At 46.6% G+C, this 15,719-nt stretch overlaps 1 protein-coding gene across 1 annotated transcript in view; it reads left to right on the top strand.

Annotated features, from left to right (window-relative positions):
- LOC135370563 (uncharacterized) overlaps window positions 1–12,220 on the top strand; it is a 90,217-nt gene extending 77,997 nt beyond the window's left edge. Inside the window, exons 2-3 of the mRNA XM_064604343.1 lie at window positions 9,188–9,727; window positions 10,070–12,220. Coding sequence (XP_064460413.1) covers window positions 9,188–9,721 — 534 coding nt within the window. The 3' untranslated portion in view covers window positions 9,722–9,727; window positions 10,070–12,220. The remainder of the gene's footprint in view (window positions 1–9,187; window positions 9,728–10,069) is intronic.
- The last annotated feature ends 3,499 nt before the right edge of the window (window positions 12,221–15,719 follow it).

Genomic DNA, 15,719 nt, shown 5'->3' with positions numbered 1-15,719 from the left:
GCAGCCTTCCCTTAGTTCTGTCTACGAGACTCGATAAGATTACGGACAGACAGAGATTGCTCGGAAACAAACAGGCCAAGCTGAGCTTAGGGTCACGTCCACGTTAGAAGGCTTAAAGGAGAGACTTTGCTTTTGAGCCGGCACTCAAGTGCGAATCCCTTGGTGGTATGTCGTATAGTTCGTTCGCGTCACGGCAGGGAGCGTTGAGGGAGTCATACGCTCCGCCTCATTAGGCTTAGCTCACAGCTTCGGCACAAGCGCGCTTTCATTTAAGGTCCTGCAACTTTTGTAAGAAATGTGGGCTTTGCTGCTGTCGAGAAGTCGTTTGACGGCCATTTCAGCAACTTCTTTCCGTGTGTCTTCCTTTTTATCTTTCTGTCCATCAAGATCCACTGTAAAATAAAATCCACTGTACCGGAGACTTTTACTCGTCGTGTGTCGCATCAGATACGTTACGCCAAGTAGCGAGCAGACTTTTAGGATATAGCATGAAAGCGACGGCGAAGTCGTCAAACGAATGCGTGCTTGATTCGGACAAATTCGCGTGGAAAGAAAATGCCTCTTCAAGTCAATGTGTTCCTCGACGTGCAAAGCTCATGACCCCGGCATCGTCGTATACGTGAGTGAGTCGAATACGTCGAGTACGTGTACGTGGCCTTTTAGTCCTTCTCCGTGGGATTGCGACGATGCTTTACAAGTATATAGTGGAATCACATTTCGCGCGCGCTTTTTTTGAGACAATCAAGCAGGCGGGGCTCAAGCGGCACTTTAATTTTTTTAATTTAATTTTTTTACTATTTCTTTGCTATACTGTGCATAGTTCTTGTTGGGTCTGCGGTTATCGGTGGCGGACTTCATATTTCAGTTTTTTAAAAAAAGTGAGGTTGGTTTGGCAATTTTCAAAGTTCGATTGAAAAAACAAACTTCTCTTAATCAAAAATTGTCCAAAGCCTTCCTAAGTGGCGGCAAAAGATTCCAGAAGGTAATTGCCGAAAGTACCACAATCTTCCGGCGAGGACGTCGCCAGTAGAATTTTTTATCACGCTATAGGTGAAACACCCTGTATATAATAGGATTATACTCCGAGAACGCACGCGAATCGGTTGTGAGCAAGAGCTTTCGGTTTATCTATTCTGCTCACGTGGGCGGCGGGGGGGGGGGCGTACGCCCCTCTCTCTCCGAATCAGAAACGATAACCCTATCATCCGTGGCAATGGTTCGCGCACTGCGTTTTATGCAGGGAAGTTCTGCTTTTAGAGTGCACGCTATTAAATCAGAACTCCTCCTCATTCGGCCCGCAGTAAGACGCCAGTGGCGCATCCCCATGTTTTCTCATGTCACGTGACTCAAAGGCTGCGCGTGACGTCATCTGCACGCGCCTCATTCTGCTCTAGCCATACAGAGAGTCCGACCTTTAAACCTAGCCCACAAAAGGGGGCGTGGAAGGCAATAAAAGTCTTCCGTTACGTTGCCATTCGCACAACGAAAAAGAAACGCATTACATAACTCGCCATGCTGCTTGACTTGCAGCGCCCTGCCTTTGTTGCCTAAAGCTGGAGAACAATTTATATGTCTCCGAAATTATTTGCGCGACTCGGTCGTATATAGGCGTTTTAACGAGAAGATTATCTCGTCCTCCCAACGACAATCCCAATTTGCTCGATCTCTGGCTTCTCCAGTTTGCCGAAGGTAGGTTCTTTGTTGCCGCAACAGCGAATAGAGCCTCTACCTTGAGAGGTTTCGCAACGTTTCTCTCTCTCTCTCTCTCTCTTTCTTTGGTTTCTCCGTCTCGTTAAAGTGGCTATTTGATCTCTAAACCTCTGAGAGCCGTGAAATAAATTCTGCGTGGAATGTACAAGGGTCGTTCATGATTGATCGAGACTTATCTGCTCGAGAAAAATCAGTGAGTAAATGTTGTGGAATAAAACTTTCGGAGGACGAAGTGCAATCCTTCTCTGGTCAGCGGTACGTGCAGCAGCGGCAACTATCATGGCGACGAACAGTGTGGAACAGCGATGCATAATCAAGTTCCTTATGAAGGAGAACGTCAAGCCAGCTGCAGATTTTGCAAAGATTACAAGCATACAGTATGGGAAACAAACGATGTCAAAGGGAAGAGTGTACGAATGGTGCAGACTGTTTGGCGAAGGACGAGATATGGTGAGGAATGAACCACATGGACTTGCAGTCACGCCCAGTGAATGTCGCAGGCGTTGAGCAAGTGATCCTCGAAAACCGGCGAGTAAACAGTTCGGGACATTGCAGCCCAGCGTATAATACTATGAGTGTCGGCATTGTGGAGACAATCATTTAAGGACACTTACTGTTCCGCAAAGTCTGTGGCTTCCCCGACACCTGACTCGTAAACAGAAAGGAGCGCGCATGGCAGTCTCTGAGCAGCTGCTGAACTGGTTTCAATCCGAGGGGGACCAATTTTTGCAATCATTCTTTCACCCCAGAGGCAAACAGAAGCAGCATATGGAATGGCGACATAAGGCTTTCCCGCCGCCAAAGAACAGCAAGATGCGGCAGTCTATAGCCGTCTGCTGAAAAGTCCATAGGAACTGTCTTCTGGAACTTGCGGGGTGACATCCATGTGGACTTCTTGGAGCAAGGAGTCGCGATTAATGCTCAGTACTTCTCCACGTTGATAAAGGGTGTCGCGTTATACCTGGAATGTTGTGTCCGGAAGGGTCGTCCTTCTCCACGACAATGCCCGCGACTTCACGCGGCGAATTTGACGGTAACACCCGTGGCCGCAAAGTGCTGGGAGGTTTTGCCCCACGCCTCTTACAGCCCAGATTTAGCTCCAAGCGATTACCACTCGGAGAAGAGACGTTCCACACAGATGAAGCCCTCCAGAAAGATAGCCTGCCGTGGCTACGACAGCAGCCCACTTATTTCTACGCCAAAGGCATCAAAAGAGTTGCCACGGCGATGGCAACGGTGTCTAGATGCGCACAGTGAATGCTTCGACACTGATTGATTGATTGATTTTAAAAGAAAAAAATGGAGATGGTAGTCTCGAGCCACTCGGGACTGGCTACTCCAGGACAATGCTTCGACACTAATATACTAATACTGACATAGGTTTGTGCATTCCGAATCTTCGATTGTATTTAAAGAAATACAAGTCACGGACAAACTTGAACGACTGCCTTGCAACTTCACGCGTTTCTCTTTTGACGCCCTTGAAGTGCCACTCCGGACTCGGAAAACAGCGTTTATTTTATTTAGTCCATGAAAAGAAGGTGCCTCAAGGACTGTATACGCGAAATTTCAATCCTGTTTACGAACGCTGTGCATTTCTGTCAATTTTTGAAGATCTGCTGAGCCTCCACAAGTTTCGATGACGCGAGGAACGGGTGACGTAATCACTCGTCTCCTAGCAACGACGCCGGCGTCCGGGGAGGGTCACGTGGTGGAGAAGTCACGTGACACTGATCGAAAGAGGTGAAAGTGGGAGAGATGTCTTCTCCCTCCTTGTGTTTTACCCCTCGACTTACTTCTCGACGGTCGGAGCGGTCAGAGGATACGTGGACACGTGTGGCTACGCTAACAAAGTGCAAAAAGTGAGGCCCCCGAAAGACGCGAAGGGCAACAACGTTGCCAGATGAGAGCCCCGCGCTCCGTCTGAGCTTAACATGACGTCACAGTTCTCAAAAATATAAAATTAATTTTCTCTAGCTTTCGCGTCACGTATAGAGCCAAATATTTTGCAGGAATGTAAAGTGAGACAAGAAGATTTCAGTAACATAACTTTGGGGAGATTCTGAAGACAAGAGATTTAGTCCGTCCTGACCTCAAGAGACCTGACCCCCAGAGTATAGAGTTTATTCACTGACGTCACCTCTCCAGAGGGCACTAGCGACACCACCTAGAGAGAGAAAGCCTGCGCATTGTCTCCTCTCCTTCTTTCAATTAAGAGTCAGCATTCGTCTGCTACTGCGATTCACTGTTCTGCGAATTGAAGAACGCGCAAATGATTGCAGCTCGCCTGGAACCGGCAGACCTGAATATTTAGACAAAAAGTGCGAGACGCTTTCCAGAAAATCAGTTTTGAGAAAGATTGAGACCGTTTTGCGCTTTATTTCCAAGTTTTCCCATTTAGTACGCCGGGACGCTCAATCACAACTCGCAGACGACAGTGGTCCTTCTCCATGGCCAAGACCGCTGAAAGCACGTTCGTGATTGGCTACGGCCGTTGAAAACACGATCCTGATTGGCTGACTGTTAATGGTGTTGGCACTAGCTTCGAAAAAGCGAAATCGCCGTCATCATGCAGGCCCTTCGAAGTTTGGTTCCGGTTTCGTTCACTGCCAAATGCCATTTAGAAGCTTATTAACGTTGAAAACATGGTAATTACTTGGGTTGTGGTACAAATAATATTCACGTTGTAGTAAAGATGAAACACCAAATGTATACGATGAATGCGATGTGGGTGAAGGCCTGGAGTACCTGAGGACCTATACATTATAGCGGCAAGTCTGCTAGCAACAGTGGCGCTCTCCTGCGGATGACGTCACGTGAAGCTAATAATAAGTCACGGTGCGGATCTTACCAAGGCCCATTTTAATAACCCAACTGGCGTTATGTGGGCGTCCACGTTACCCTGGAGCCCACTTCATGTCAGCCCCCCGCACGTCGGTAAAGAGAGGACCTTGTTATTTCGAACAAATGGCTTCCGGAGATTGTGCAAAGTGTTTTCCCCGTACTTTTAAAGCAGCGCGCCCTCCTGATTGGCTACCGCCCATCAGTGTTATCTTTCCCGCATTCACAGCCCACAGGAAATTGCTAGCCCCTTTTTTGGTTGCCTCAAGAGAGGGGAAATTTAAAGTTGCTCGCTCACTTATGAAGCCTTGCCCGTATATGTGCGCTTTTTAACTTTTCAGTTACATTTTTCTTCGCGCTCCCTCAAAACCGCAGCGTCGCAGTGCTATAGGGAAGGACACTGTTCGATACTGCGATCGATATTTTTAGTGTATAGGTTAACTTTCTTCCCCACAGAAGCATATATAACGTCCAGTGCTGTTAGAATGGTTTTATAGCATGACTGCCTTCAACGCAGAGACAGGGATAAGCACCCCGAGTTCGAACTGTGCTCTCTGGCCTTTTTCACTGAGTTTTCCTTAGACGGTATGAGGTAAATGTCGGCGTAGTTCCCCGTGAAGTCGGCCCAGGACGCATGGTTCCCCCAGGCAGACCGTTCGCGACACGCGGTGAAGTCCTGTTCTGTTCTCAGAATTACGCGACTTCCGCCCGTATAACCAGTACGCAAAACCTGAATCGTTTTATGTATCGGTACTGTGGGACTAGTACTGTGCAGAATTGAGTAATGATGATGATTGGAGTTTTTATGGTTTTGCTTTAGTTTTTTTTTATGGTGCATAGGTCGGAATTCAGTATGGACTGCTACTTTACGAAACTGCAACCTGATGTTACGCAACCTTGTAGCAGCTGACTGCGCTAGTTCACAAGGAACCTGACAAGGACGTGCTTGTATAGACATAAGGCGGGCTACATAACACATGGATTAGTAACTTCCCTCGACACACACACACATGAATGAGATGATGATGTGGTGGGTCACTCAGTGCCGTTATGGCGGTACACTGCCCCATTGCGCTTGTGGAAGGGATGAGAAAGTGATGATGATGGAAAGGTGGTCCTATTAGAGTTCGTCCATTAGTCCAGTACTGGAGAGGAACTCAGCAACAACTCGTAGGCCTTGCATCAGATGTGAGGGGTTCGACCATGGCTCGAGAATTTTGGCTAAGTCGAACTGCCGTTGATCGACGCGTTGCAGAGCAGTTTCCATGAGGGCGCGTTCGCGATCGTACTGTCCGCAGACCATGGAGGATGCGATGGAGGTCACCGCGTACACCACACGTGGAACAGAGGCTGGACGCGCAGACACCGAGGAGGTGTTTCAAAGCCAGTGTAAAGGCCACCTTAAGTCTCATGCGGTGAAAGACTGTGGTATAAAGGAACGTGGCATTCGGCGGGGGAGAGTAAGGGACAATGGTGGGGCCAACGGAGTAAAGCGGAGAGTGGGTGGCGATGTCATTTTGCCATTGAGAGTGCATCTTGGGGCCAGTGAGGCTTGAGACAAGGTAACGGAGATCCCCCTGAGACAAGATGATGGGGACACGCCGGGTGTATACTGATGTGCGCCTGCAGGTGTTCGATCTGCGTCCTCGTTCCCGCTGACGCCTACATGACCCGGGATCCACTGGAAGACGATAGAGTGGCCCTGTGTGCTTGCTTTCTTATATACTTGCAGAATTTCAATGACCACACGGCTGAGGAAGCCGCGAAGTCCCATAGTTGCCGCACACTGCAGCGCAGATCTGGAATCCGTAAAAAAACGACCAAGTAGTTTTCCGCAGGACGAAAAGAATAGCATAAAGCTCAGCGCATGTTGACGATGGTTTATGTGAGAGATGATGGCCATCTGAAATTGACTCGGAGGGAATGACAAAGGCAGACGACGAACTTCCCCTCGTGGGTTGAGCCGTCCGTGAATACTGCGGTGGAAGTCTCATAACACGAGCTCATCATATCGAGAGTGAGCTGCTTCGTCACGCATGCAGCAACCTTGCCTTTCTTCCCTGTTGGCCCAGGCACCGATAGGGAGATGCGGGGTGTCGGAAAAGTCCGAGGAGTAGTGCTGGGAGCTGTGGGTGTGACCACAAAGTCAGGTATAGTAGTCTTCAGTTGAGAGACACATGGGTGTATACGCTGCAGTGGTTGCGTCTCCGGAGCTTCATAGCTACACTCTTAAAAATGAACTTCACCACACAGCACACTCCTAGCCAACCACCATCCCGAATGACAACGTTCTCGCTCCTGATTTGCTGAAAACGGAAGGCGGAGCCTATTTTGTGCTCATTATGCACGGCACAAAATAGGCTCCGCCTCCCGTTTTCAACAAATCAGGGGCGAGAACGGTGTCATTCGGGATGATGGTTGGCTAGGAGCGTGCTATGTGGTGAAGTTCATTTTTAAGAGTGTCGCGGGTGCCGCCGATGGTGAGCTAGAAGGCGGAGGTACGGCCTACACGTCTCCCCGTAGCGAAGAACTTCAGGCCGGGCTTCCTTATAGCCTCAGCAATGACCATATGGGTCTCTGCCGCCCGGGAGACTCCCAAGCACACTCGGAGACTGTGCGCCAGGAGGCAGTGAAGCTTCCCTCGATTAACGGTCAAAGATCGCACATTTTCATTCGCGAGAGCGAAAGCATCTGCACATAATAGCGACAGGAGCTCTTCTATGTACTTTTACTACTCCAGCTACTCTTGTCTGAAAAAAACTTTTGTTGACGGACACGCGTCGGGCGCGAAACCTGGTGGCGGTTCGGTGCCCATGGTCTCAAAACTTGCTTTCCTCGTCCATTGTGGATCAGTGTGAAAGCCCACGTAACAATGATAATTCGCAGCTCTATAAAAGATGTGGGCTATTCTGAGGCCTCCCTGTATATGAGTGCACTGCGCAATAGAGCAACACCAACAAAGCATCGTCTATAGTTTGGCGCATCATAGCCATACACGCTTTTGCACAAAAAAAGAAAGATAAAAGAACATGGAAAGAAAACTCTAACTCATCATTGTCATCAAAATACCTCCGTGCGCCATTTTTCTTTCACCCCGAACTCGTTCAACGCACGCGAACACCGGCTTTGTGTGTTCATACGTGGAAAAGTGACACGGCACACGTCTCCACAGTGCCGCACCGTACAATAGAAAACTTCCTCGTTATTGTTGTTGTTGCAAACTTCTGCGGGGTTTCTCACGCTGTGGAAAGGGATATGGAAAGGGATACCACCTTGCGCAAACACGTTAGACGTAACGTCGCCTAAAAGGTGGATCCTGGAAACGAATACAGCTTTGTTTGTAAGAGCGTGAAAATGACGTTCCCGAATAGGGCACACGCACACAACACACACTCTTTGAAATGAACTTCACCGCATTGCGCGCTCCCAGCCAACCATAATCTCGAATGATATCGTTATCAGCCCTGATTTGTTGAAAACGGGAGGCGTACGCCTTTTTTGTGACAGTATGAACAGCGTAAGTGCCACAAAAAAGGCGTACGCCTCCCGTTTTCAACAAATGAGGGCCGATAACGATATCATTTGAGATTATGCTTGGCTAGGAGCGTGCTACGCGGTGAAGTTCATTTTTAAGAGTGTAGGTTTACCGCTGTGCGACCTGAGCATAATATTGTCAATTGGCTAACAACGGACCAACCACCGTCCCGAATTACATCGTTCTGCCCCCTGATTGGCTAACAACGGGAGGCGTACGCCTTTCTGTGATACTTATGCGTATTATGTTAGTTGTCACAAAAGGGGCGTACGCCCCGCGCTTTCCAGAACTTAGAAGAGATAACGGTATCTTTTTGTGCAGTTGTTGGCCTTAACCGTTTGGCGAAGTTCTTTTTTATTGTGACGGATGACGCTTTTCTTTGTTTGTGAGCCGTGCAAAAACGTTTCATGTCCAGCTCTCTTCAAATCAATGACGACTATACGACGAACACAAAATTCACCACATAACGTGCTCAATGCCATTCGCTGATAGTGTTATCACTCCTCATCTGAGGAGAGAGTGGGGAGTACGCCTCTTTATGATTCCTAGCATAAATATAAGGTGTCACAAAAAAGAAGCTCACCTCCCATTTTCAACAAATCAGAGTTACCGCTACGATCGTGATCCGCGAACTTCCATCATGGCGAGGGGTCCACCTCTCGAGGCTGGCGCCCTCTGGATGCATGACGTCCGAGTTGAAAAAAAGAAAGAAAACCTATCCTGATTCCTGATCACACACACAAAAATGTAAAAAATGTGTGCGTTTAAAATGTGTTAAAAACGTAAAAAAATGTGTGCGTTTTGCTGGTACAAAGCGCCATTAAATACACCAAATATCAGTACAGTCAAACTCCTTTATAGCGAACACCTTTTTAACGAAAATACCACTACAGCAAATTTTTTTATGTCCCGCTGGAGCCCTATAAGTCCAATAATGGACATCCTTTTTAACGAAAATACCTTTACTGCAATTTTTTTTTATGTCCCCTGAGTTTCGTTGTAAAGGAGTTTGACTGTATAACGAATTTTTCACTATTTAACAAACTGTCGATATACGGCCCGTAAATACTGACTGTAACTTTATCATCGTTTTTTTTTTAGGACAGACACAACGCGAATGCAATCAAAACTTCTCGGGGCCTGGACAAGATCAGCGGTGGAGAATACATCCGGGCACTGCACCAACTAGGCAACCGCCACCTCGACAAACTTGCCGGCGGAGAGTACCTCCGCTCACTGAACCCGGCCGAGCAGCTGAACACCAGGACATTAGACAAGATAGGCTCTGGAGAGTACATCCGTTCCCTAGGGCCCTACCAGGCCTTCCCCAACACGAGGGCCCTCGATAGGCTTAGCGGAGGAGAGTTCCTACGATCTCTGGGATACAAGAGGGGCCTGGATTCGCTCAGCGGCATGACGTTCGGCAATTCCAAGAGGTTTGACTCTCTGAGCGGCCTCACTTTCGGAGACCAGCACAACAAGAAAAGGTGGTACGGACACGGTGACTTCGACGAGATCGACAACGTCGGCTGGCCCGGCTTCACAAAGCGACAAAACTTCGACGAGATCGACCGCACGGGGTTCGAAGGGTTCGACAAGAGGGCCCTTGGTTCCGTGGTCAGTGAAGACCAGTGAACCGAGGTATATATACGGTGGTCCAAATATGCATGGTGAATGTTTTCTCGCCTTCATGTCACATGAATAGCCTGTACGTTACACTGTAAGAAAAATATCCGTAATATTAGTGCACATGCGGCTGTTAACTGTATGTTGCCGGCACAGAATTCGTTTGGAGCGCACACTGCACAGTTCCGGGCTGGGTTTTTCGCAATTTAATATCTCTTTAATGTAAATGACTCTCTTTTCGCTTACGGGAGCTATGCCGTATGCACTTCAAACATTTCTTAATTTTTATTTTCATAACACTGAAACGTAAACGTGACAAGTAATAATTCATTCTTGGTACGTATCCTTCTCTTTCAGGTATGGCTCAGCGGCAAGTAGCTGTTGATCCGTTTTATTTTCGTTTCGCTTTCCCGAAGACCCAAGTTACCCTCAATTTGGACTCCTCTCTCTCTCACCCAGCTACTTCCCTGGTTCTGCCATCGATCCTCCTCCGAAAGTCTTCCCTTGTACGTAGAACAAATTTGTGCGGGACGGCTCTTAAGAAAGAAAAGAAAAAAGTATGAAACATAAAACATGGGAAAGGTATCCAAAGTTTATTCTTCTGTTACTTGTTAACCACGTGATCAGCTCAGAAGCTGCGTTACCGTACAGGTCTGGAGGCGTAGTAATTTAGAGCTGTGTGAATACGAATACTGCAAGACCCTCAATCTTCAGGAGCTCCTAATTTTTACGAATACGAATGTCACGCAAAAAAATTTGGACCAAGGTTTCACCCTTCAAAAACTATGCTAGAATCGCAACTAAAGTTCAAAGCTCGCGTGTATCAAAGGCTCATCGAGAATTCTTGGGCTGTTCACGAAGCAAACCAACCGAGCCAGATTCAGAATTCGCGAAATTTTGTGTCCCCGGATGTGTGCTCTGCGAAGATAAGAGAAAAATTGAGCCTCTGTATGGCAATAAGGGGATAAGCCGATTTATCCCCGTTTTTGCTATTTTCGCTGCAATGACATCTACATACCAGTATGTACCTGCCAAAGAAAATTTAAGACCTTATTGCAATGCATTGGCCCGCTACAGGAAGGTAAGAAACGGGAAATGCATGTATGTCAATGGGACGGGCAATCAGATCAGGCCCCTTTTCTCGGTTTGGGATTTTTTTACCTATCCCCTTATTGCATACAGAAGTTCAGTCGGGGCCGCGAGATTAAGGGGCTTGGCAGTATTCAGATTTTTCCAACACCGAAGCGAATATCTGCACACTCGAATGGGTCTTATATTCGGATTTCGAATCGAAGCTCCATATCGAATATATTCGAAAAGTTTCAAAGCTTGCACTCAAAAGACAAAAAAAAAAAAAAGAAGGAAAAAAATGAGAGAGAGAGAGAGAATGAAAACACTAGAAGAAAGTGTGCAGAACAACAACAACAACAAATATATCATGACTATGGCCGCTGGAGAACAGTACGCTACTAGTGTGCAGAGTGAGTGCTGCGCCATACGAAGATTCGTATGCGTGTATCGCGTATATACTATACTATACTATACTATATGTATATATATATATATATGCTGCAAAACCGTCGTATTTTCTTCGGGCATACAGCTATTCGCTTCGGTTTTAAAGCTCACACAGCCCTACAGACCACAGATTATACACGGAGGTGCCGTGTGCAAAATTCCATCCAGCAGAGAATACTAGCTTCTGAAACCAACGAGAAAAACGAACCACGTGACACATATGGTTTCCCAGTGATGACACAAAAGTACAGCCACCTCGATGGACGTCAAGACACTATGCGACCGAAATAAAGGTAATCGAGGACTGTCTTGAGACGTAATAAAATGTTATCAACAAGTTTTATCTGGAATCAATGGTCTCAATGCTCGAAAAAAAAAAAAAAAAGAAAAAGAACACGGAAGCAGTTGACAGTGATGTCGCTACAGCGAAAGCCTCGGATATATTGGTCGCAAATTTAGTCAAAATACTCTGCACACGCTGACCCTGAACATCCCAAGAAAGCAATTCTGGCTTTGGCTATGGTTTGGATTGGATTTTCATGTCTGAAGCGTTCTTCGACATAACAAGGTGCTTCGGCGAAGAGAAAGTCTTCACTGGTCTGTTTTCAACTAAAAGCTCTAAGTGTATTCCCAGCTTCTCGCAGACGAGAAAGATGTCGTTAAATTTCTCATCACGGCGTAGAAGCTATCAATACCGTTCTTTTCTCGAAGTCGACAAAAATGTTATGTAGGGTTGTGTTTTGGATACCTGTTTCTTATAACGTGCCACTGATAACGTTGACACTGTATATAAGTGTGTTTGACTGACCTTTTTAATCATTGATATAGTAGACAGCGCAATCAGTCTCGTTGTAGTTGCTATTCATATCCCACCTTTCTTTCTTGAAGTGAACTCCCGTCCAAAAGCGAAATATTTTCGTATGGTTTGACTTCGCAGTTGTTACGTTCCATACTTTCTATGCATGTTGCAATAAAGAGTTTCTTTGTTTCTGAATGTTGTCATCAATTTCACGATAAACGCGCCATCCAACGAGGGACATGCCATGATGAACGGTAAGGTAAGACACCATCAGCTTGACCTACTGGCTATATTCTACCACTACTACTATAATTTTATAATTTATAGTAGAATTGGGACGAATCCAGTATTTTCCGGATCCGGATCCAAGGAAGGTTCTGCGAATCCACGAATCTCGGATCTTTCGAATTCTTTCTAAAAAACAGAGTTTAAAAAGCCAGGGGAAAAAACACTTCTACTAAAGCAGAATTTGATATATTTCATTAATGAAAAACAAATTAAGCAATAGTTCGTTTTCAGGAGAAAACATGCCCGCATGTACTTCTTCTTAAATGTTATTTATTTATGGTGTTCATCGACTGCAGGAAATGCATAGAACCTCAAGTCTGAATCTGAATCTGAGAGAGTCTGAATTATTTCCATAAAACTAAGAAGCAATCAAAAACAAAACCACGTTACTTTTAAAGTTGTAATGTACGAGTTCCTGCCTGAACCCTTTCTAAGGACTCAACCTAAAGGAACAAGGAAACGCAGCTGAAAGTTATAAAATGATTCCGATTTTTATTCAAAAACACCACCATTCTCACCCGCTCAGGGTCTAGCCTACTGCGTTTTTTTTTTTTTATATAAGCTACGACACCCGAAGTGCTGAAGAGTATTTCTGACATTACCGTCGATGTGGCTGTGATCAGGAACTTTTTCGACAATTTTCTCAAGCCGTGATATTTTTGGACCCAATCAAATGAAAGCCAATCAGGCTTTCGGCGGACCCCGGAGGCGCCAATTTTAAAAAGAAACGAACAAACGTGGTTGGTGGATTCGAAAGATTCGATTCGCCGTTCTGGGCACTGGGATTCGGTTGGTACATCCCTAATTTATAGCGACCATGCCGAGGCTATAGCGGTGGCGCTAGTTATCGGCCCGCTAACTGCTTCTTGTCATCTTACACTAGGGTTTTGGCTCAATCAGTGAATGTCCCATAAGTCCTCGCAAAAGTGGTACATCGATTATCATCATCATCATTCCATGCGTCTTAATAGGCATAGTGCCTAGACTACTGACTGTGGGTATCCCAAGCAAATGGGTTTCGAAATGTCGAAATGCGGAAGCAGAGTGAGTGTGATAGATTACATTATCTGGCGGAGGAGGGAGAGTGACGTCTCTGTGCCCAGCCATCCTACCTGCGGCGCAGTAATACTTGGAGAGCTGACGGGCTAGATTTATTTTCCTTCTTAAGCTGAACACGACTATATAGTGCGGTTGCTGATGCAGCCATGGTCTTACATGGGCGGTAACGGGCGGATGCCGATTTCTATGTTATCCGCGCTCACCTCTAACTATGGGGTACAGCTTTGATCACCTCACTGATAACGCCGTGCGGTGGGACTATAAAAAAATAATAATAACAATAATGGAAAATGACAGGAACTGAAAGAATTAAAGGGTCCACGAAGTGATCCTCGAAACCTCTACAAGCATCTCTAATGCCCATCTTGGACATATTCACATTCACCATAGTATTGACCGAATATTCGTTAAAATGACGGAGATATTAACTAAAAACCACAGCTGAAAAAAAGAGAGTGCTGCAACCGCATCGCCGCAAGCACGACGGAGAAACTAGACGTGACGCCAGAAGCAGGTAATCTTGACTAAGACCTGTTTCTGTGGGCCAGGTGACGCGAGTCAGCAGCAACGTCAGCGCCCCGAAATACGCAACGCGCGGTAGTTTAGCAGACGACATGGCCCTTTCAAATGCATGGTCTCGAGTTGCTCGCGCTTTGCAAGATGCACCGCTTTTTCTGTGGATTTCCTACAGGTTTTGTAGCTCTCCTTGACGCATACCGCTTGAAACACCACGCAGAACCCGCTGATGAAACTCCCTAATGTTTGGATGCGTGGCCGCTTGGGCCCGAAATGGCGCTGTGCAAATTTTGCTGCATCCCTAATGGCGGAGTGGCTCAGACTGAGCAAACTATACAGGGACGTCAGGCGTGAAGTAGGCAGTATGGTGAAGTAGGGGGAGTGTCCGAACTCCGAAAAAAAAAAAAAAGGAAAAGAGGCTCACTCCAACTACTAGGGAGAGGTTGCAATACTTGTTGTGCAATACTTTTTGGCCGAGAGAACTCGCTCTGAATGTAGCTCCAATCAAATGGCATTGTATCGGTTTCGCTAACACTCTAGCGCTGAGATCGTAAGGCGTTCGGCATCGCGACGAGGTCTGTATTTTTATGGGCCGCGGGGCGACGAAGTTTGGGAAGCACTGTCTTACGGGATCCCAGGAGGAGTCGAAACGACTCTAGAAGGTGTGATTAAAGACCTCCGCGCGCGCCACAGAGTATCTACGACCATGGTTTTGTGAAAGAACCTGAATGTTGTTTACCGTGCGACAAAAAAAGAAAACATTGGGGCGGGCTCAGTCGTGTCCCAGCCGCAGTGTTTTACATGAAAACGTCACGATCTCAGATTCCTTTGCTCGGCTCTGGCTCTTTCACGGTGCTGCGGTCCAGATAAGCCAACGACGACGAAGGGCTCCAGAGGCGCGCGGTTTTGGTTTCGGTTCATGCACATAACCACGAACCGTGACGTAACGATATTCGGCGCTGAATATTTCAACGCACGCGCCGCTCGTTTAGGGATTTTTTTAATATATAGAAATGCCTTCAACGAGAATTGTTTCCCATGCTGCTATCTCAGTTTTGCCCTAAAGTAAAAAACGTAAAAAAATCGAGCGATTCCGATCGAAACCCCAGTGCGAGGTTACGAAAAAGACGACATACACACACACACACAGAGCACTGTACTGGCAAACCAAGCTTTCGTTCCGTTAACTTTTCGAAACGATCGCAAAGTCCATCAGTAATAGATAAACTACTAAACTCGGACCAGCTCCCAAGGCATAGTGGTTACACTGGGAGGTGACAGGGGTTCGAATCCCCGTGCTGTCTGAGGTTTTCCCTGGGTTTTCCGGCGGACTTTCCAGACGAATGTCGACACAGTTCCCCCTGAAGTTGGCCCAGGACGCATACTAACCCTTCCTGTTCCCCACTCCTTCCTGCTGTCCTCTCTCCATCTGTCCACGTCTGCGTACGCTGCTTATAGCCCCAGTTTGCTTTGCGGCGCAAACACGGAATTTAAAAAAAAGAAAAATCTGACTTCCATTACAAGAACGAGAGAGAGAGGGTAGCTGGCTATAAGAGACATGTGCATAGGAAATAAAGCTTGGTTTACCAGTGCTGTGTGCAATCCTTTTTCGTACCCTAACACTGGGATTTTTAGCTTTTTTTTAACGATTTTAATTAATGAATTTTAGGCAATTAGTCATCTTCGTGAGGGTGTCCGCCTGGCCGTATAACTCAACTGCAAAACTGGCATCTATGCTGCTCTAATAGCATTTTTATCCTAAAATCAAACAATAAAGAAACACCCAGCATATGCCGGGCACTGCCCACAAAGAATGTAACAGTTCCC

Source organism: Ornithodoros turicata, chromosome 10, assembly GCF_037126465.1.
Source record: "Ornithodoros turicata isolate Travis chromosome 10, ASM3712646v1, whole genome shotgun sequence".
Lineage (NCBI taxonomy): Eukaryota > Metazoa > Arthropoda > Arachnida > Ixodida > Argasidae > Ornithodoros > Ornithodoros turicata.
The sequence above is the reverse complement of the archived record's forward strand: the minus strand, read 5'-3'. Positions and strand labels throughout refer to the sequence as shown.